The sequence below is a fragment of the Acartia tonsa genome, chromosome 5 (genome assembly GCF_053477335.1).
Source record: "Acartia tonsa isolate MP-2025a chromosome 5, ASM5347733v1, whole genome shotgun sequence".
Classification (NCBI taxonomy): Eukaryota; Metazoa; Arthropoda; class Copepoda; order Calanoida; family Acartiidae; genus Acartia; species Acartia tonsa.
In genome coordinates, this window is record NC_137264.1 from 53,257,851 (window position 1) to 53,280,998 (window position 23,148).

The 23,148-nt window shown below is 38.1% G+C and overlaps 1 protein-coding gene across 3 annotated transcripts in view; it reads left to right on the top strand.

Annotated features, from left to right (window-relative positions):
• LOC145319831 (serine/threonine-protein kinase BRSK2-like) overlaps nt 1-23,148 on the top strand; it is a 199,242-nt gene that overhangs the window by 156,712 nt on the left and 19,382 nt on the right. For 2 of the 3 annotated variants that reach the window (XM_080162196.1, XM_080162198.1), the window contains exons 10-18: nt 606-681; nt 2,349-2,416; nt 3,110-3,214; nt 9,056-9,093; nt 10,673-10,735; nt 12,182-12,323; nt 12,836-12,889; nt 13,284-13,362; nt 20,123-20,292. In XM_080162196.1, the coding sequence (XP_080018322.1) occupies nt 606-681; nt 2,349-2,416; nt 3,110-3,214; nt 9,056-9,093; nt 10,673-10,735; nt 12,182-12,323; nt 12,836-12,889; nt 13,284-13,362; nt 20,123-20,292 (795 nt within the window). The remainder of the gene's footprint in view (nt 1-605; nt 682-2,348; nt 2,417-3,109; nt 3,215-9,055; nt 9,094-10,672; nt 10,736-12,181; nt 12,324-12,835; nt 12,890-13,283; nt 13,363-20,122; nt 20,293-23,148) is intronic. The other variant, XM_080162197.1, reaches the window with a different exon arrangement.

The following is a 23,148-nucleotide window of genomic DNA, read 5'->3' on the forward strand; positions in this document are numbered from 1 at the left end:
GTTCGTCCGTCCGTCTGAAGCTTAAGATCTCGGTAACCACTGAACCGATCAGATTCTACTCTTCAGGGTATATACCTACTGGTCCTGTGGTGGTTTTAGGCTATTTTTTTGGGGGTGGGACACCCCCATCCCCCCAAAAAACAACCCACTCCCCCCCATTTTTAATTTTTTTTTTTAGATTTCCTTGGTCCTTTTTTTTATTGCAGAAGATTTTTTTGGTCCTTTTTTTGCAGGAGATTTCCTTGGTCCTTTTCACCTTAATTTTTTTTATCACCTCTTGGGGAAAAGCCCCTAGAGGCCAGGGACGAAGCCGCTAGTATATTATATAATATTCGACTATCAAAGAAGGTAAAAATTTTTTTGTATTTGATCTTATTTTAATTCTATTAAAAAATATAAATATATTACTAAGTACTGCTTCCTTAAAAATTATAAACTCGTTCTGTTATTAGTTGTAAAAAGTTACACTAACCTTTCCACCAATGATTTTGTTTATCACAACTTGGGAGTACAGTAATTTACAGTTAATTGTCCAATCCATTATTACATCTTTGGCATTTTAGGTAATTTTATATTTTTTTGATTGCTAATCACTTTTATTTTAGGCTATGAACAGCTTGGGGTGCTTCAAAGACAGAGAAAAGTTAGTTGTGGAATTATTAAAGCCAGAACATAATACAGGTAACTCTAACACCGGGGCTTTCACATAAAGTTGGCCAAGTGATCAATAACTCCACATGCTTAGTTCTTTAAACTAAACTAGCGGCTACGCCCCCTAGAGGCCTCTAGGGGCACTTGAGGAGGGGAGAGTCGAATTTGATACCCCAATTTATTATTTTAGATTTTAAAAGAAAAAGAAAGAAAAAATGTTGGGGGGGGTATTTTTTTCTAGGGGCGATTTCTCTTAGGAGGGTGGTGGTACCCTCCCCCAAAATAGTTATAAACCTTCCCGTGACCTATGAGAAGCTACCCTGTTAAGGAGAACCCGATCGGTTCAGCGGTTAGCGAGATCCTTCAGTACAAACACACAAACATCCTATTACTTTAGTATAAGGATAAGCGCTGGGGAGAGAAGGTTGTTAAGTCTAGAGGTTTTTTTTTTCATTTTTGTTCGATAGAAATATTTAGTTATTAGGTTGGTTCTAACCCTTCGGGGCTTTACTGTACTAACCTAACCTAACAAAAAATGACTAATATGAATAATTTGTTTCGTCATTCTTTCCACCCCCCCTCCCCCTTTTAATTTTTTTTTTCTGTGTGAAATGCTAAAGGGGTAATGAAGAACATTTAAACAATGTAAGGAGTAAGGGGGAGGTTTCTAAAACAAATCTTACAGACGGACACATCGCATGTGTAAAAAAGCTTAAGTTCTGATAAAATATGTTGTATCACTAATTCTTTCTGTCTGTAGATAAAAATAAATCAAATTTCTTGTGCGCAATATATAGTAAGTTATGACATAAATATTGCACAAAAGTATTAGGAGATGCTGGTAGTTTCCCTTTATACATCCGCTGGGCCACTTCTGAGTCCCCACTTCCCTAATACATTTTTTTGGGTGTCGGTCGAAACTGTGTCAAACTGAAGACATGGGACACAATACAATCTGTCCCGATATTGTATTACTTTTGCGGAACATGATTGCAGTTACGTCATATTTTTCTTTCCCGAAAAAGGGAAGGGGGAAAGAAAAAAAAGGGAAGGGGGGAAGAAAAAAGAGATGGGAGAAAAGGGGGTTTTCCCCATCTCTTTTGAAGAGATTTTCTTCCCCCCTTCCCTTTTTCGGGAAAGAAAAATATGACGTAACTGCAATCATGTTCCGCAAAAGTAATACAAAATCGGGACAGATTGTATTGTGTCAAGACATGGATAATTTAGATTACAGTTTGAAGCTATGTCAGTCATCTTGCTATAAAATAGGAGAGGGAAAAGTCAGGATTTCCAAATTACACTGGTAACCAAAGTTATATAACTGCTCAAAAACTTTGGCTTCTAATTTTGAGAGGTTGGTTCTAAAAAAGTAGTATCTAAAGTATTCATCCAAGAATCTAATCTACAGAAGAAGTAGATTTTTTTATCATCATTAGGGATGTATTGTATATGAAATAATATCGTCCATTGTCTTATCTCTTAAGATCCCTGTAACTTTATTGACTGTTGGTTGATACTTTACACAGTTCTATACTATTCTATTTATCTTATAGAACCCTCAAGAAACTTAAAATGTAAATTATTCAGCCAGTAACCCTATCTGATATAAGTCGCTTGTCGTAGGCCAAGAAAACGCGGCCAGTGGAAAATATATATTTATTTATTTATTTAAACCTCATGTAAATTCCTATTTTCAGAAAAAGTGATATATTTCCTTTTGTTGGATCGAAAGAAGAGAAAACCGTCCTATGAAGATGATACAGAGGTAGGCTAAATTCTGCCTTTGGTAGCGGGTAATTTGGGAAATGAGAAGATCTTTATAGTACCTATCAAAAATATGTCATTTAATACAAATGACCAATTAAGGCCAATACACAGACTAAATTACATCATGATTGACCAATGGTAGGCCAGTATGATACCATTTAACTATATAAAGCTTCGGGAATAAAGCCATTGGCCACTCTTCATATTTATATACTAAAGATGTCTTTTTGGGTTGATTCTTTTTTAATTTTATCTATTTATGACTTTGATTTTTTATCAATCTATAATTTAAATACCATCTATCTGGGAAGGTACAATTTCAAAACCGCCCCTCCATTGCATTGTAGCTGTCTATAGTGTCCTAGCAAAATAGGGATAGATGTCACTACTTTTGACGTGCCTATTCTATTGACGTCATAAAACACCTTCTCTTTTCTAGGGGTTTTATTTTCTCTATCTCTCTACTATGCCGTCAAAAGAACACGTAAGCCAAACGCGGTGACATCTATCCCCTATTTGCTAGGGCACTATAGACAGCTATCCTCCATTACAAAATATCTATCCATTTGAATATCTGTTAATGAATCTACCAGTCTGATAATCTAACAATCTATCCTATTATTCTAACAATCTATCCTATTATTCTAACAATCTATTCTATTATTCTAACAATCTATCCTTTAATTACTAGCTCTCTATGAAGGTGATGGTACGCTCCCGCTGTGGAAGCCAAGATCCCCCCCGGAAACGAGTCGACCATTGTAAGATGAACGGCACGACGTACAGCCAACTCAGCCAGGAATAGTTTTTATCACAACTAGCGGCTACGCCCCCCCCCCCCCCTAGAAGCCTCTAGGGGCACTCAACGTTCGACCTCATCTCATTTTAAATTTGGATTTTAAAAGAGTAAAACAAATATTCTTTTTTTTGGGAGGGGGGGTTGAAGACATCCTCCCCAAAAATAGTTTAAAACGTTTCCAGGACCTATAAGGAGTTCATTTTAAAGGAGAACAATATCGGTTCAGCGGTTAGCGAGATCCTTCGGGACAGACAAAAAACGCTTACTACTTTATATAATAGGAAGATAATTAGTTTGTGTGTATCAAACAGTGGTGTGCACAGCAATTCTACAGGGAGGTGTGAAAACATTAGGATAAAAAAAGAGAAAGGCATTCCTTCCTTATTTCAATTTTAAGGAGGGTTTTGACAACTCTATACACCACTCTACTGTTATACACCACTTGTATCAAATGCTTTGTTAATGTCAAACTGTTGTAAATGATCATTTTATTGATCTTTCCATGAGTCTGTAGATTTGGATCTCCCAAACGATATGGTTCTTTGGTGAATAGGGTACATTCACTCTAAAAAAAAACACCCCTAAAAAATGTAATTTTAGAATTTTATAAAAGCTTCGCTTTAAAACTTATTTAATTTTGAATATAAAATGCAATTTCAATTAATTTCTCAAAGGATGCTAGCAACGATTTTGTATTTCAGTGAAGAGAAAAATCTTATTTGACACATTGCTGAACGAGTGTCAAATGCACATTATTAGAAGTGTGGCAACTGCATAATTCCGAATGTATGTCCGCCTGTGTCCCACTTTATTTTCTCAACTCCTTTTAAAGATAGATACATTGAAAAGGGAGAAATGTGGTTTGCTTTTTAGCCAGTCTAGATATGCTTCTTATATTTCAAGTGAAGATTGCGACAACAATAATGTCTGGGGGGGGGGGGGGGGGTAATGTAGTGTTTTTTTTCTTCTGAAAATATGAATTACTTGGATGTTATAAATTAGAAATGCGTCCATAATTTATATGAAACTTTCTCTGTAACTTATTTATTTTAGCTCAATTTGAGTATTCTGGATTTTATAAATAGTTGTTTTCACATTTTTAGCTTCGCTACTTATTAATGTTCTCATTCCTATTTGATATTATTTTCTCTCTATCTAAAATATCAAATATGTATTTTTAAAAGCGAAGCTTTTCTATAATTAGGGTCGGTCCGTCCGTCCGTAACGGATACCTTTTTTCGTTAATTTAGGCATGTTAGAATTGTCCTATCGATTTCAAATTTTGAATGGTGATTCCTTTAGTAGTTAGGTACGAATTAGAAAGCTTAGCAACTCTATAATCATTACCAAAATGACCGTACGTCCATTTAAAACATGTTGATTTTTAAACTTTTTTAACAAATTTTTATTTGATCAAATTATCCGATTGATCTTATTTATGGTATATTGATTCCTGGGACAACAAAGTATAATGTTATAAGCGAAGCAACTCTTTAACTAAGTCCTAAATATGTAAGTATGTCCATAAACATTATTCTGTATAAAGCAGTTTTTCAACAAATCTACTTACAATTTTGCTTCGACTCTTATACATTTATATTCTGATTATTCAGTTATGACACTATATAAGTGTTCATGTCCGTTTGTCCTACCGTTTCAGTGCTTCGCTTATATGGATGTTGTCATCCTTGTTTTTCTATAGAGAACGTTTCTCATTAAATGAAATAAAGAGGGATTAGATTCATTCATATTTATATTTCTAGCTTTTTAATAAGATTTTAATTTCTGTTTATTTGTATTCTTATATAAAAGAAAAACGAGATGATTTGTACATTTATGATATTGTCCAGTAAAATCTCGGAAACCATTAAACCTACATTTTCTATGGTACCTTTATATTGATCCGAGTCATGTTTTAGGCTATTTGCTTATCAGTATAAATGCATAGCCGCACACTAAAATAGTTGATACTTTTACCCCCCCCCCCCCCAAAAAAAAAAAAAAGTTTAATTATTTATTAAAATCAAACAATAACAATCAGTGCTAGGTAGCTCCTTAAGGTATAAAGCCGCAGGAATAGGCCCTGCAGGGGATAGGCATAAGGAGAAAATCCTCCCCCACCCCCTATTTTAATTTTTTTAATATTAATGGGAGTGGGGGTTAAGTGCTCCATTTGCACTTTTTGGAAGCACCAAAAAAATCCTCAAAGATTTATTTAAATGTATATGAAGACTTTCCAACTCTCCTATACTATCCATCCATACGGCGGCGATGCAAAATTTTGAATAAATCATTATTCATCTCTCTCAAATCATTTGAAATCTAGAATTTTCAACATTTTTTATGCATATTTCTTTAACAGATTTTATTCTTTAAAGTTTGCAGGTTTTCAAGGTTTTCAAAAGTATTTTAATTGATTTTGTTTTGATTCTTTTAACATATATTTGTTATCTTTAATTAAATCAGTTTAGTGTAAAAAAAATAGATAGTTTCTGCACATTTCAATCTTAATTTTAATAGTTTATACCATTTTCTGAAGTTAGTTACAACAATGTATTTATCATCACTTAGATTTTACACCAGATTATCATGTTTTCTAATGAAGTGAAGCTTGTAGCGGGCTAATATAATAATCCTCACCACTCCCCCCCAATTTTACTCCATCCCCTGCCCTCTTACTGTAAAAACGAACTAACCAATAAATGACAAGGCAAATATCAGCCTAAATTGATGACAATTTTTCCCCTGTCATAGTAACCACGTATATTCTACATCCATTGATACAACGATATAGACAAAGAAAGTGAAATAGATTTAGGTAGATAGTTAAATATATAGAGTAAAGAACATATATAAGAGGTTAACTCACAAACAAAATATGAATTTTACATATTTATTCAGACATTACAAATTGTTTCGTGCATGTTTGCACTCTTCAGATGTCAATGTAAAACTAAAGTTGAAAATAAATTTAATTTAAAGGATTTTTACTAATATTTTAGAAGATTTTTTGAACATAATATTAAAAAAAAAAGAACATATATGCATGAAAAAGAAAAATAGATAGATAGGTGAATGATGTTAATCAGTGTCTGATTTATATTAATCATAATATTTAGCCATCATAATCCTATCCCTGACTTTTGAAATTTGAATAATTTCTAGGTATGAGTATAACTGTTTCAATTTTAGGGAACATTGACCTTTCATATTATGTAACCATAGGCGTAAACTAGAGGTGGTAGAGGGGAGTTTGCCTTCCTCAAAACAGGGAGGGGCATGTATACCTTCCTTCTAAGGAAAAAATACTCAGCTTATAGTGCCAATAGAAAAAGACGTTATACAATACTAATATCCAATGATAGGCCAGTATAAATTTTACCATTGGTCCAATACAATGTATACTGGCCTATCAGTGGCGTGCGAACCGAAGGGGGCATTTGGGGCAATCGCCCCCCCCCCCTAGCGACCAAAACGCCCCCCTCTGCCCCCCCCCCCCCCTAGCCATCGCCCCCCCCTGCCCCCCCTAAATGTTGAAAAATGCCCCTTTTTGCCCCCTACCCTACAAAAAGCAAAACTATCCCAGTTTCCAAAAAAAAGATCAAGAAATACTCAAAAAAAAAAATTTGGCGCTTCGCAAACAGACAGTTACTATTTATTTAACCTTACCAAATTTTTTAATAAGTGTAGAAATTAGGTTATAATCTCTTTTCACTGAACATAACAAACCAGGTAATAGGAAGTATTTTATTTTGTATAATATAAACTTTTTACCAAAGAAATTTTGTGCATCCCCAATGATGATACACAAAATTACCCCTTATATAGATTACAATTAGTGTTGCCACAAAAGAGACTATATCCCAAAGTTTTCCATATTTCTAAGAGATTTTTATATCTGTAGATGAAAGGACAAGTAATTTTTTTTATTTTTTACATAGTTCTTTATATCTTTGGTTTTTATGGTACAATAAATTTTTTTGTGGATTATAATATTAAAAAAAAATAAAATTTCTCGCTGTTTCGAGCATCCAGTATGTAATTTACTTTGACTGTCATCACACAATACAGGAAAAAGGATTTGTGTCTTTTTCTACCTAAAATATATATTTATTTCAACAGATGCTCTTTAAATCTACTTGTCTGTATTCTTATTAATGATTTTTTGTGCTTTGCTACTTAAAGATGTTGTCATCCTTGTTGTCATACAATAAAGAAATATTTAAAATCAGTTTTACATATTAGGTTATTTTTGATAAATTATTTCCAAAATGAGTGTTTTATCTCCCCCCCAAAAAAAATTTTTTTTTAATGGGGTTATTCATCCTTCCTGCTGAGATTTTATAACATCCCCTTCCACCCATAAAAAATGTTTTGTGGTGGGGGGGGGGGGGGGGGTAAAGGTTAAATTATCTTCTGTAATTTTTTATCGAAGATGATTTCTAGCTCGCTTCCCTTCGGTCATTGCAGGGTGGGGAGAAGGGATGGGGGAGAAGAGATGGGGGGGGGGAAGAGAGGGGGATATAAATGGGAAATAGGGATGGGAAAGAAGGGATAAGGACTAGAAGGCCCATAATCAAATAATCCCACCCCTTAAAACGCCCTTATTTAAAATTAGTATATATAATCAAAATGCCCCCCCCCCCCCCTAAAGCAAAGTGCCCCCCCGGGGCACTTTGATTTAGGGGGGGGCAAAATTTCACAAAATCTTCAAAATGCCTCCCCCTAGACAAAGGTCTTCGCACGCCACTGTGGCCTATCATCGTATTGTTTGACCTCATATTTTTATAGTCACTATATGCTGCTTCGGGTAAAACATTAAATGGGGTAAAACATAACAATACCCTCAAATTCCCAATAGATCATTAAGAGGTATCTTATCCTACTCCCCCTAAGAATTTTTTTTTTGGGGGGGGGTGTATTTTACTTGGTAGTTTTACCCCACCCAACCAACTTAGTGTGAACGCCATGTATGTATTATGCAATTCAAAATTATTTTGAATTTTATCTTCCTTCCTAAATTTTCTTATCAAAGCTTCTCTATAAGACAGGTATGTCCGCTAAAGTATTGTACTATAAACATTAACACTCTCTAAAAGTAGATTTAATTACTCTAAAATTGACATTGTCAATCCGTGTCAATCTCTGGGGGAAATATGATTTTCACGGGTGTTATTAAAGAGATACTGTTGATTTTTTGTGAACATTCAACATACTAATAAATATACAGTATATAGTTTACTTGTTCCATTCATGCCACAGAAATATAAATATTTTATTTCTATAATATATACTAGCGGCTTCGCCTCTAGCCTCTAAGGGCTTTGCCCCAAGAGATGAAAAAAAAAAGTTAAGATGAAATTCGTAAAAAAAAAATATATGAAGGACCAAGGAAATCTCCTGCAAAAAAAATGAACCAAGGATATCTCCTACAAAAAAAAATGGGATGGGGATTTTTTTGTTTTTGGGGAAGTTGGGGGTGTCCCATCCCCAAAGAAAATAGCGTAAAACCACCACAGGACCAGTAGGTATATTACCTGAAACGTAGAATCCAATCGGTTCAGTGGTTACCGAGATCTTAAGCTTCAGACGGACGGACGGATAGACGGACGGACGGACAGACAGACAGACATCATTCTACTTTGTATTATAGATAAACATTTATATGCAATGATGAACACATGTAAAAGATTTTTCTGCTGTATTCTACATTTATAAATTATGACCATTGAACATTTATTTGTCTGTATTTCCACTGGTGATCTTAATGTTCCGCTACTTTTGGATGCTGATATCTTTGTTTTCTTAAAATATGTAATACCAACTATTTGAAACCTGCAGGGTTCCCCACTAACTCCACGTAGACAGCTTTACAGGTAAAAGTAAAGTTTTATTTTTAAAAAATAATTTTGAAATAACAATACTTGATTTTTTTATCTTTACTTAAATGTCACAGATAAACAAAATTATTTGATTTTAAACAGATTTTTGTTTTCAATATCTTATTTAGTAATAGTTATGGGAATAGTCCCTTTCGTGGCAACGCCCCTTAAGGAGAGATTCGTCGTATTTTTAAAATGACTTTTCATAGGTTATTTTAGGTTAGGTTAGATTATATTGGGTTAGGTGATTGCCCCACCGGGTTAGTTAATTGGCCCCGAAGAGTTAGAGCCCCCCGCAGGGGCTAGAAATAGGAGAAAAGCTACTGTGAAAAATATGAAGAATCGCTCCTTAAGGTGCGTTGCCACGAAAGGGACTATACCCATAATTATTAATTAAATGTTTTAAAACCGCTAAAAAATAAATGTAGTATTTAGAAGCTTTTAAATAAATATTAAAATAGTAGAATACTAGCACTTATCAAGGAGTATTATTCAAATACAAATAATTTCTAGAATATATACTAATTTTAAAATGCTATAAGCTTCAACTAGAAAAACAAAAAACCGATACAAATTTGCAGTATTTCCTTAAACAGAAGTCATAGTTTTTGTTATATTGGTTCTTAACTTTTAGAGGGGTGGGGGGGGGCGGGGTTCTGACACATTTGCGTAAACCTGGTATATAGGCTTTATCTTTGGACTGAGAAGATAGGTTATTAAATATTAAGTTATTAAGTTTTAAGATTTTTTGGATAGGCCTCCAGGTTTCGGAGCTCCAGGCCTCCAGGTGCTCTCTGTACAGGTAAAAATTAAAACTAATTTTTTTTTTAAAGAGTTAGATGTCAGCTTATGAAACAAAATATGTATGTTTTTTCTTCAGATATGTGAATAACATTCAAAAAGATGCATATTTTGTTTTATAAGTTGACCTCTAACTCTCCAAAAAAAAAAATATTTTTATTTTTTACCTGTACAGAGAGCACCTGGAGGCCTGGAGCTCCGGAACCTGGAGGCCTATCCAAAAAATCTTAAAACTTGGGAAAATTCATCATATAAGAATGATTTTATCTTTAAAGATAAAGCCTATATACCAGGTTTACGCAAATGTGTCAGAACCCAGCCCCCCCTTGCCTATTAAATAGAACCAGAGCTGATAATGGCAATTAAATTGATTTACATTTCTCTTTTTACAAAAATTATAATCTACCCAATGCTGAATTTCCCAAAATATAGAGAAAAATAAATTAATTTCCATTGACCCTATCACCTGATCTCTGCAAATAAGGTGCTTTCACAATCAGGGCCTGTTGAGCACTGTACCCCCACCCCCTTATTTTTTTAATGAGGTCCCAATGTACCTCTGCAGAGCTACCTAGTACCCATTATAACCTAACCTAACGTATTAAACAAACAAACTAAAAACTACCCTCCCTTACTTTTAAGTTATCTAAAAAATAGATTTGGGTTTATCAGTGCTTAACAGTGTACTTTTTGTGAAAGCGCTGCAATTAATGCTTTAAATGAACCACGTATGATATTAGTCATGTGCTTTACATCACCTGCTTCTATTTAGTCCTGCTTTGCCACGCCGGAGAGAGGTTGATGTGCTGGCAGGATCCAGAACTCCACTGCTCAGGTATGGTAACTATAGCTGGGACACCTGCCATGTGCTGGCAGGATCCAGAACTCCACTGCTCAGGTATAGTAACTATAGCTGGAACACCTGCCATGTGCTGGCAGGATCCAGAACTCCACTGCTCAGGTATAGTAACTATAGCAGGGACACCTGCCATGTGCTGGCAGGATCCAGAACTCCACTGCTCAGGTATAGTAACTATGCTGGGACACCTGCCATGTGCTGGCAGGATCCAGAACTCCACTGCTCAGGTATAGTAACTATAGCTGGGACACGTGACCACCTGTCAAGCAAAAAAAAGGACAGAAACTCATTAAAATTGTTAGTAAACAAATATAGGAGAAAGAAAGGGTTGTCAATTTATTCAAGTTTCATTGTTAACTCCCTCCCCGCTATAAATAGTATGTGAAACAATTACCTAATTAAACAATATTAAATATTCATATATTAGCTACCAAAGAAAATGAACTACCAAAGAAAATGAATTGGGCTGAAATTAAGTGCTGAAATTGTTATATTATTTTAAAAATTATTATTTTTAAATTGAAGCTTTTCTATAATTGTACGTCCTCTTTCAAACTTAAATTAATTAATCATTTACCTATGGTCAGAATAAATGTCTAAATCAGTACCTTAACTCCAAAACTACGCAAAATTTTAATGCTTTTAGTTAGAAATAAAACACAATAAAAATGCACAATTTATGCTTTTTTATGTAAGTTTAATTAATTTAGTTTTCATGTATGAATTGAAAAAGTTCAACAAGGGCAAAAATGTCCATAAATAGAGTAGTAGCAATAACATGCTAACGACAATTTGATGAAATGCAAATTACTTAAATCTAAAAGTATAATCAAGATTAAATAATGATTAAAAGCTAACTAAATTTTTTACATGTGTCGTCCATCAATTTTAAGCAATATTTTTCCTTATATTGTAAGACTTTTCTTTAATACTGGTACCCCATATCTATAGAGTAGGTGGACATCTTAAAATAGATAAAATTACACTTTTCCGTGGGTTGTGATAGTTTTTGATAATTTGGGACTAAAGAACAATTATGAAACTAGGACAAAAACAAATAGAAAAAGTTTTCCTTCTTAATACCCTAATTCCTTTTCTTATTATAATAATTCCAGTAATATTGATATGGTCCCATTATATTTGGTTTGGACCTCTGTTTTAAAATTGTTTTACCAGCGGCGTATTAATTCTATAACTTTGGTTTGTCCGTCTAATTATTTGACAGTTAAATAATGTGTAACACCTGTCATACCCAGGCCGTTTATGTTAGATTTGCTTAGGTTAGGAATTTGGGTTTGATATTTTTTTAGAATAAATTGTATATATCAGAAATATCATTCATGTACATGGTATAAAAGATTTATATAACAAAAACATTTTAGAATTTTATCCAATTTTTTTTAAATTTTGCAATTTTTTCAGTAATCGTCGTCGCCAGCCAAGTGGTAGCTCCCTGACCTCCCTGGGTCCTCCCTCCCACTCTCCCTCTCCTGTGCCCCCAGCCTCCCCCCTGCCCTCCCCCAAGTTGGCCAGACAAGAGAAGAATAGTTCCACAAATAACGAGGTAAAAACTTTTCCAGTTATTTCCTTTTTTTTTCTTCTGTTCATTTTTTCCGAAAACTCTTTTTTTGTCAAATGATAAAATCAACATTCTTAGAGAAAAAAGATGATTACATCCAACATTATATAGGTTTTGAAAAGGAATTTAATAAATCTTAATTAGAAATTATCATCTGGATCTTAGTTAATCTATTCAGAAAATGAATGAAAGTAAACTGAATTTGAAATGTAGGAAATGTATGAGGAATTTAGATACAGATCAGTAAATTCCAATACCCCTGGGCTTCTAGTAAATCAAAATAACATGGCTTATATTAAATTGAAAATGAAATGTATTTTAGAGTATACAGAGTATCCCTGGGCTCATAGTAAATTAATGCAAAAGAGGTTATAGTAAAATTAATATAAGATATATAGTAATGTGGATACAGATAAGTTAATTTTGACATCCCTGGGCTCTTAGTAAATAAATACAACATGGCTTATAGTAAACTGACTATAAAAAAAATATTTTAGAGTAATGTTGATACAGATCAGTTAATTCCAACACCCCCTGGTTCTCCATCACAGGTAAAATAAATGTGCATTTTTGTTTGTATGATGACCCAAGTTTTAATTAACACTAGGGCAATAAGACTCTCGTCTATATAAATTTTACAGAATGGGGATTATTTGCACCAATATAAACTAAGTAATATAAAAGAATAAATTATTATCATAAGTAATATTAAACATAAATTTTTGAAATTCTGTATATTTTTAAGCAAAAAAATGTATTATCCCACAAGGTTAATTTGTGTATCATAGACATAAAAAATAGCATCTGATAGCCGTTTTATTTTTTACTTTCAGATCTAGATCTATAATTAATTAAGTAACTTAAATAACCTTAGTGACGGACAGACGGTTTATAGTTTGGATAGCGCAGCTACTCTATAATTGTAATAAATTACAATTTTTCTAGGTCCATTGGAGATCACGGTTAAACAGTTTAAAGAACAATTTCCTTGGCAGTCCAAGATTCCATAGAAGAAAATTACAAGGTATCTTTCTATCTACTAATATTCATTCTGTGTACAAAATTAGCTAAAATCTCTCGATGTGGAGTTCTACTGTGGTATCCGCCGAGGATAAATGGCAGACACCGGAGTTCAATTAGATTACGGCAGTGCGACAGACGTGGACACCTTACTATAGAGAAGCTACGCTTCTCTAGCATTCACTAGATAATAATCAACATCTATTTCAGTTGTCACTTTATTGAAGGTTTAAAGGATACTAAAGCTATATACAACAAACAATAAATACATGGATAGGAATAAATAATCATAACATAAAAGCATTATAATACATATACAGTGGTCAGTTTGGGCAATAATGATCCCCCATCCCTGAAAAGGGTGGGGGAGAATTAAGAATACAGTTAACCATAATAAACATGACAGATTCAATCATTAATTGTAAGCATAGGGAGGGGGTCATCAGACCCCTTCCCCAGGACTCGGGGGAGGGCCATTGACCCTCCACCGAACCCCAGATCAGGGGTGCCATAGGCATGGCTCACGGTTGCCGAATACCACAACTCTCCCCTCGGAAGGCTGGGAGAGGGTTTCCCTACCAGACTTCCGACAGTGGTTGAGGCCTTCGGTCCGCTCCTTAGGGCTAAGATATGTACAAACGATAATGATTCAATGGAATCCTAGTGGTGAGTGTTTCTCAGGGTTGATGGGCTCCCAATGTGGGATAGAAGGCAGAGGCTGGCTTGGGTTGGACACGTTGGTCAGCGCCAGCAGGTGTCAGGTTGGCTGGTGGCACAGGTGTTGCTGGAACGGTCAGCATTGGGGCCTGCTGGTTGTTGTTGGCAGCGGCTGGGGCGCTGGCTGCCAGGTGGATCGTCTGGGCAGCGGCCTGTCCTCCTGAGGGGCCGCGGGGTCTGCCAGAGTGCGGTCCTGGCCTACCTGGGCGGTCATGACTGTACCCGGTTGTTTCCCTCACCTTGACTTGCTGCAGGACGTGCACTTCATGGCCCAGGGGCACCTCCTGGTGTAGGGGCTCCGTGTTACACATCTTTTCTTTATTGTAGGACGTGACATGGGTGGGGTTGGCACAGTCCCATCCCACCAGGACGTAGCTGGTTGTAGGCCACACGGCTGCCAGCAGGAGGCCCCACAGGACCATCCACCAATGGGAGAGGCTTCCAGGCAACCATCTACCTCGCACCCGCGGCTGGGGATCTTCAGCTCTGGTCACGGCTGCTTCTTGTGGCTGGACACGGCTGGGCTGCTCCTGGCTAGATACAAGTTTCCATTGAGCGTTATCTTTGTGCGGCCGGGGCACCCCGATACCCTCCCCAATGACAGACTGGCAAGCAACTGGCACTTGCCTGGGTGTCGGCTCCCCTAGCCCCAAGTGCTCCCTTCCCTTGTCCAAGGCATGCCCAGTGGCATGGGGCTGAAGTGCATGTGGCACAGGCTCGCCCTTACTCACTTCCCTCCCCTGCCCTAGGAACTCAGGTGCATGTGGCACAGGCAAGTCCTTATTTTCCCAAATTTCAATCTCCCCAGCCTCTGGTGCAGGGGGCACAGGCAAGGCTGGGGTTTTACAATGGCTTGGATACAACACATTTAACAAATTCAACTTATCCTGGTGTTGAGCAGCTGGGTTCCTTCGGCTGGCATGGGGCTCTGGATGGCATGTAGCTGGGCTCTCCCTGCAGGCTGGTGGCGCTGGCTGACTGGGGGTGATGGGTGTCACCCCTTCCTCTGGGGTTGCTGGCTCGTTCCAGGACTCAGGTCTCTCGGTGGCGGCAACGGTTGTCGCCCCAGACATCAGGTTGGAGGCTGGCTCGTTCCAGGATCCAGGTATCTCGGTGGCGACGGTTGTCGCCCCAGGCACCAGGTGGGAGGCTGGCTCGTTCCAGGATCCAGGTATCTCGGTGGCGGCGACGGTTGTCGCCCCAGGCACCAGGTGGGAGGCGCTGGATAGCACCCCCCCGTCATCCCAGGTGGCGACGCCGGGTGGCGTCCCATACATCGATGCTGAGGCGCTGGTTAGCGCCTCTCGCCTCTCTCGTTCAGCGGCCGCCAGGGCCTCCCCGTACACCGTCTCAGGGACGCTGGGTAGCGCCCCTCCACTCTTGCTGGGTAGGCTCAGTCGGACAGGTTCCATCATGTTGAGGCTAAAAGGCTGGGGCCTCAGCACCTCTGGCTCGGCTATGTTGTTGGATTGTATCAGCTCTGGCCCCAGATGGTTAAGACTGAAGCCTAGGCCAACCCGGTTGGGTTCAGCCGCGCCGCCCAGTACGTTGATCCTAGCTGGGACAGTCCCAAACTGCGGCATCCCATCGGCTCGGTCCGCAGCTTTGGGGGCGGCTGCTTGCTGCTGTGGTGCTGGGGGCGCGCTCCCTTCCATGTGGGCCACTCTGCTGGGCTTCCCTGGAGGGGCACCCTTATCGGCGGTGCGCCTGCGGCTGGCTACCTGGGCCCAGTCAGCTCTACAATCGGCCGCCGTGGGACCGTCATAGTGGCAACGCTCACACTTGGCAGAACGGTCACGGCGTGGCTGGGTGCGTCTCTCCTCTAGGCTAACTTCCACAGGCGTTGGGCAGTCTCGAGCTCGGTGGCCTCTCCCCTGGCAGCGGAAGCAGCGGCCTGGAACCTTGTCATCTGGAGCGACCTTCCCCATCTGGTGGAGACCCGGAGCCAAGGCGCCAATCTCCATTGGCTCCGACTCATCATACTGGGGCAACTGGATGCTGGCAGATCCAGTCAGCCCGTCGGTAGAGTCCACTAGGCACACACCTTCCTTCAGTTGCTTAGTGATCATGGTGACGGTAAACATGGCCTTACGAGTGTACTCAGGTACACTCGTAATTTCATGTCCCATCATGATGCGTTTTACATTGGCGTTACGAATTCCACAATTTAATTCGTCCACCAACAACTCAAGATCCTCATGGCTATAGGCGTCCCGATACAGGGCACATTTAGTGGATATGTACGCCTGTATCGGTTCTGTCGAGTGTTGCTTGTAATCCCTAAACGCTTGTTTAAGCGTTTGGGATTCAAAAGCAGGACGAAATAGCATTTCACACTCGGCCTTGACCTGCTCGTAGGTCAAGGCTTGGCCTGCCTCGCCAAACAGATGGGACGCCATTTCCGCCGCTTGCCCTACCAGTGACAGTAGGAGGGCGTTGCGGCGGTTGAGGGAATCATGAGGTGGCACGCGGTAAGCCGCCCATGACATCTCGAGTCTGCGGATATGTGACGACCAGGATTGCTTGGGCGGCCCTCTATACTCCGGCAGATTGCTCAACATCAGCTTGCGGTACTCGGCTGGGGCCGGCTGAGGGTCATCCTGGAGCCATCCTGGGGCTTGTTCACCTCCTGGGGCTTGCGGCTGGTCCATCGGGTCAACGGTTCAACGGCGGGACACAAAGTTATACAGTACTAAAAATGAATGGTTTGTCACTTGAGGCTTCCTAGCCTAACAGCCAACACTGTTTGTATCACTAGGTTGGTAGTTTAGTTACAACTGTATAACTTAGCTGTACTTTGGCACTAGTTGGGGTCTGAGGTTGTAGAATAGGTAGATGTTGAGGGTCTGAACTGCTGTCAGGAACTGATTGGGTTTTCCTTTATCACACTAGAGCTAGAAGGAGGGAAGCTTGTAATTCTTTATTTGCTAAAAATACCCCTGTTGGATGCTATGAAGTAGCTCCGCTCCGGTGTGTGTGTGTGTGCGTGAAATCTCCTGTCCTCGCAACGCGCGTACGCACCGTCAAATCCGCGCACACGGGGAAAACGCGCACCTTCCCTCAACTCGCTCTCTCATTGGTCCGCTTTGTCCGTTGAATTTATGATATTTCCGCACTCTGTTGCGCTACCCGTGAAAGGCGCTCTGTGTGCCCGGTCGCTAGCCCCACACTACAGACGGACTTAGTCTAGTGTGGGTAGGAAGGGGGAAAGCGCGTGAGGGGACGGGGGTAACTCCGTCCGTTCTCCCTGTGAGGGAGGGGGGGGTAGCTGTGTGCTGGTGTAATAGTGCCTTTTCTTCTTAATCCTAGGCTTATCTATTATATCACCCTGATTGTATTTGCCTTCAATGGAGGGGGGCTCCTCCCCTTCCTCTGGAATAAGGGGTGTATTGTTGTTGTGCTGGAGGTTTGAGGTGATTTTGATTGTGTATCAGGGTCTTTATTATATTACATCTAGCTTCTATTTTTGTCCTTATCACAATTACATAACAGATTTGTTTACTAACCCTGTTCTATTTTTAGCTGTTATCACAATACACAATAAATCCAAGCCTGTTCTATTTTTAGTTTTATCACAACACAACAATTTGTTTGCCAAGCTTTGCTCATAAATCTATTGTTTAGCCATCACACCAGGGTGGTAATCCCTGCAAATGTGATATAATATCTGTTTTTCTAGATGGGCGGCTGCGTTGTAGCCTCTCAGGATACTTGGAGTTGACGTAGTTTTCTCTGTTTTGGTGCACTACACTCGTATGTTGGCTCGCAGCTCGCAGCTATGTGGCATGTTTCAGCCTATCGGCGGCAGGGAATGTCCCGTCCTGCTAGCGCCGCTGATCCAAATCCGGCTGATGGCGGCAGGGAATGTCCCGTCCTGCTAGCGCCGCTGGTTCGGATCCTGCTATCTCTTGCAGTAAGTTGGCCTATTTGCAGCCGTTTACACTTATTTGGCTTGTTTCAGCCGGTCCGCAGGCCTGTTTCAGCCCTTTGAACGCTCGATTCTCCGTTAGGTGTCGGCGCTTCTCGCGGTTCTTCGTCAGGTTTCGCTGTCTTGCTTCCACAACTGCCGGATGCAGAGTTAGACTTTGCTGTCCAGGGTGGGTAATTCAGGTTGCTTGTGTCAGTTTTGCCAGTTTCACTGCTGGGAGTACCTTGGCCTCAGATGCGCGTCTGCTCTACACTTGTGGTTTGCCGTAATCTCACACAGCTGTCACCAAAGTTGTGGTATCCGCCGAGGATAAATGGCAGACACCGGAGTTCAATTAGATTACGGCAGTCATCAGACGTGGACACCTTACTATAGAGAAGCTACGCTTCTCTAGCATTCACTAGATAATAATCAACATCTATTTCAGTTGTCACTTTATTGAAGGTTTAAAGGATACTAAAGCTATATACAACAAACAATAAATACATGGATAGGAATAAATAATCATAACATAAAAGCATTATAATACATATACAGTGGTCAGTTTGGGCAATAATGATCCCCCATCCCTGAAAAGGGTGGGGGAGAATTAAGAATACAGTTAACCATAATAAACATGACAGATTCAATCATTAATTGTAAGCATAGGGAGGGGGTCATCAGACCCCTTCCCCAGGACTCGGGGGAGGGCCATTGACCCTCCACCGAACCCCAGATCAGGGGTGCCATAGGCATGGCTCACGGTTGCCGAATACCACACTACACCTGTCAAGTCTTAATGGTCTTTAAAGCTTGAAATCTATTTTAAGTTGTATAAGTATTAAGTAAACCCTTTTTTTTAAATAGAAAAGAAGTCTCAACCCTCACCCCCCCCCCCTTAAAAAAAAGAGCCTTTCTCTTAAAGTGTATTTGAAATGAGCTTTGAAACCCACCCACCCCTTATTTTAAAATAAACTGAAAATAAGGAGGGGCGGTAGCTTTTTTGCAATACCTAACCCATGGGAGCTAGGAGCTCTAAGCCTGCAGGGCTACCTTTTATCCAATATAACCTAACTTTACTAGACTTAAAATATAAAACAAAACAGGAAATTATAAGCCCCACCCTTCTTATTCTAAATTTATTTCAAAATTAAGGGGTGTTTGACCATAGACGTCCAAGGTGGGGGGGTAAAGGGGTGATTACCCCCACCCCCAAAATTTTAGATTTTCAATTTTTACCCCCCCCCCCCCAAATAAAAAAATGCCTCTATAAAATAAAGATTACCCCCCACCCCCAAAAAAAAAATGAGCTTGGGAATGCCTGCGCCCACCCCCCCCCCCAAATAAAAAAGCTTGGACGCACCTGGGTGTTTCTGTGCTTGATTATATACTTTGAGGTTAACCGCCAAAAATAATAAATTAAAACTCCCACATTGTATAGATCTACTATAGAGCAAGGGAAGAAAAACCACAAGTAAATGAAAAATTATTTAATATTTAATGTTTAAGCTAAGTGTTTATGTGTTTTACTACACTGTACAAGTCATTAAATATTAATGGAAACTTTAATATTTAAATTTTACAAGCTAAGATATGTCAAATAAAGTTGTAAATGATACTTTGTTGAGAAAAATAAAATATTTATTTCGATGTTTTTTTATCAAATAAAACTTTCTATAACTTTAAATTTTATCATAAAAATATTAATTTTTATTTCAAGCTACTTACAAAAAGACAAAATTGAAATATTTATATTTGGAAGATATTAACTTAAACAAAGTATGTTTCCAGAGACGGCTTAGAAAGATATAGATCATATAAATATTGCCTTTTTTTAAGAAGCTAATTGTAGTTTTCTAGAGTGTTTTTTAGTGCCCTTTACACCTTTTACTAAATACATTTATTCAGTAAGTTTTCCACCTTTTATTAATATTATACATGAATAATATATGTCAACTAAAAGATGAATTCATTTTTAAAATAATTCTTTAATAGGTAATTTAATCATTTTAATCATTGATCTTTTAATATGATTTCAAATATGAATTTAGTTATTTGCTCTACAAATAAATAAGTATCTATCTGTCTATCTGTGAAATATCCTATTTTATTTGTAACCTGTATCTATCTATCTATCTAGAAGACCTGGTGAGTCACCCCACGGCTACGCCCGAGTCCTCGCCAGAGCTGACCAAGAGGTCGTGGTTCGGGTCCCTGATGTCCACAGACAAGGACGAGACGTACACGGTGATTGTGAAGGGGAAGCCACTTGCCACTATCAAGGCCGACCTTGTACATGCCTTTCTTTCGGTAAGTTTATCAAGCATAAATTAGGGATTAAAATTATTGGTTGAAAAATTTAGACATCTACTTTGTAACAACCAATCAAGTTTTTAATAAAAGTACCCAAAGATTTTAGGTTAGAGAATGAGAAAACGTGTTTTAAAAGCTTTGGGTACCAATTCTTACTAATTTCCAATGATCCCTTCTTCCACAATATCCTTAAAAACTCTTTAATTAACAAATCATTATTGTTTGAACAATTTTGCTTCAATTATCATCTAGCTGATCTTTTATATTTATTCACAATTATAAAGATAATAATTTAAATAAATATAAAAAAAAATTTTAAAACCTTAGTTTTAAGATAGCCACAATTGATATAAAAAAAAAGTACGGGACTGTAATGTAAAACTTGTCTAGTTTATAAAAATCAATAATTGTTAAAACTACCCAAAAAGCACAATACCTTAATTTTAGAATAAAATTGCTTACAAGATATTAATAAATAAATAGGTCATTCTAAATATACCAATAAAATATATCTAAATTATGTTATATTGCATACAGAATCAAGGATGACAGCATCCATAAAAGCGCAGGAGTTCTACCAGGGGCGTCCAAGCTTTTTTATTTTGAAAATAAAAATTTTGGGGATGCCTACTGCACCATCAAGCTCATTTTTTTTTTGGGGGGGGGTAATCTTTATTTTAAAGAGGCATTTTTTTTATTTAGGGGGGGTAATCACCCCTTTACCCCCCCCCCCCCTTGGACGTCTATGAGTTCTACCAATAAGACAATTGGACGCACTAAAAGTTTATAAAAGAAACACGTGTTCTTTAGGAATATCATTAGTTTAAAAAATAACAAAATATTCAATGTATAACTGAAAACTTGTTTTTAAATTCATCTATATGAATGAGATACTGCAATGAACGTAACAATAACATAATTATTATTTATATGCTTAACAAAGATAGCTTAAACCCCAATATATAAAGCTTCCCGGAAAAGTACAACACCTTGGGACCATTAATTTCTGAGATCCAAAACCTTACTATATCATATAAAAGAATATACCTTTTGGATTATTCTTTCTGTCATTCCAAAACTTTATGTCTAATCTGTCTCTTTCAATTATACTTTATCGTTATTTGAATCTTCATGCAAACTTGAAATACCACACTCTGCTGTAAGTTTCATTTTAACCCACTAACTAGCTCAACCAAAATGTAGAAAAGCTTCGCTTATAAATATGTATCTGAATATATATCTGAACCTCAAATGAAATATTGAATTTAGTATTCATTCACTGTCGCACATGTATCACATTAGCAAATCAGAAAACCCATAAAACACTGGTCCCCAAATTTTTATGACGTTTTCTTATTCGTTGGTTTAACAACTTTGGAGACCTTAGAGAATTGTGATTGGTTAGTTCAATAAGTTAAGTGTTCTTACGTTTCAACCACTAATTTTAATCTACAGAAGGGGTAATTTTGTGTATAATCATGGGGATGTTCATCAATTTATCAGCCATTGTCTTGTTCCTATAAATCACTGATAAAACTGCACATTATTAACACAGCACAACCTGCCCTAAAGTGTTCCCTTTCCCTCGCTCCCATCTTTAATCAACCCCTAAGTATTTACTATTGTGCATATATAGAAAACTAATATGGATATATGAACACAGTAATAGTGTCTGACTGATTATGACATAACAAAAAAATTAGCAAATGAGAGGCCGTTATTGACCAATGGTAAAATTTATAATGGCCTCTCATTGGCTAATTTTTTTTGTTACGTCATATTCAGTCAGACACTATTACTGTGTTCTGGATATATTATTACTTGGATCTCAAAACCAGATTTCCATGTTCTATAAAAAAAAGTAAACTTTGTACCGGGCTAAAATAACGATCTTTCCCATCCTCCTTCCTTACTCCACCCCATCCCCTCTTTCTGGATAAACGGCCCGACCAATAAAAGCGAGGGGAAATTGCACCCTAAATTCACAACAATTTTTCTCCTGTCATAATATCCATTATCCATTGAACTCTGTAGAGGGCTAAAATAACTATCTCCCCCTTCCCACTCATTTACTCCATCCCCTCCCCTCCTTCTGGATAAACGGCCCGATCAATAAAAGATAAGGGAAATTGCACCCTAGATTGACAACAATTTTTCTCCTGTCATAATATCCACGTATATTTTTTATCCATTAAACTCTGTAGTGGGCTAAAATAACGATCTCCCCCATCCCACTCCATCCCCTCCCATCTTTCTGGATAAAAGGCCCGACCAATAAAAGCGAGGAAAAATTTCAACCTAAATTGACGATAATTTTTCTCCTGTCATAATATCCACGTATATTTTTTATCCATTGAACTCTGTAGCGGGCTAAAATAACGATCTCCCCCTTCCCACTCCTTTACTCCATCCCCTCCCATATTTCTGGATAAAAGGCCCGATCAATAAAAGTGAGGGGAAAGTGCAACCTAAATTGACGACAATTTTTCTCCTGTCATAATATCCACGTATATTTTTTATCCATTAAACTCTGTAGAGGGCTGAAATAACGATCTCCCTCATCCCCCTCCTTTACTCCAACCCCTACCCCCCTTCTGGTTAAAGTGCCCGACCAATAAAAGCGAGGGGAAATTTCAACCTAAATTGACGACAATTTTTCTCCTGTCATAATATCCACGTATATTTTATATCCATTAAAAACTAATATTATAATAAGTGAAAGTCAATGAACACTTTTGAATTGAAGTCTCAAAACCAATAAAACAATTCCTCTTACTCTCATTTTCATATTCTCTCTCTATATATTCGAGCTTAATATCTATTTATCTATTTTTTCCCCTCTATTTATCTCTC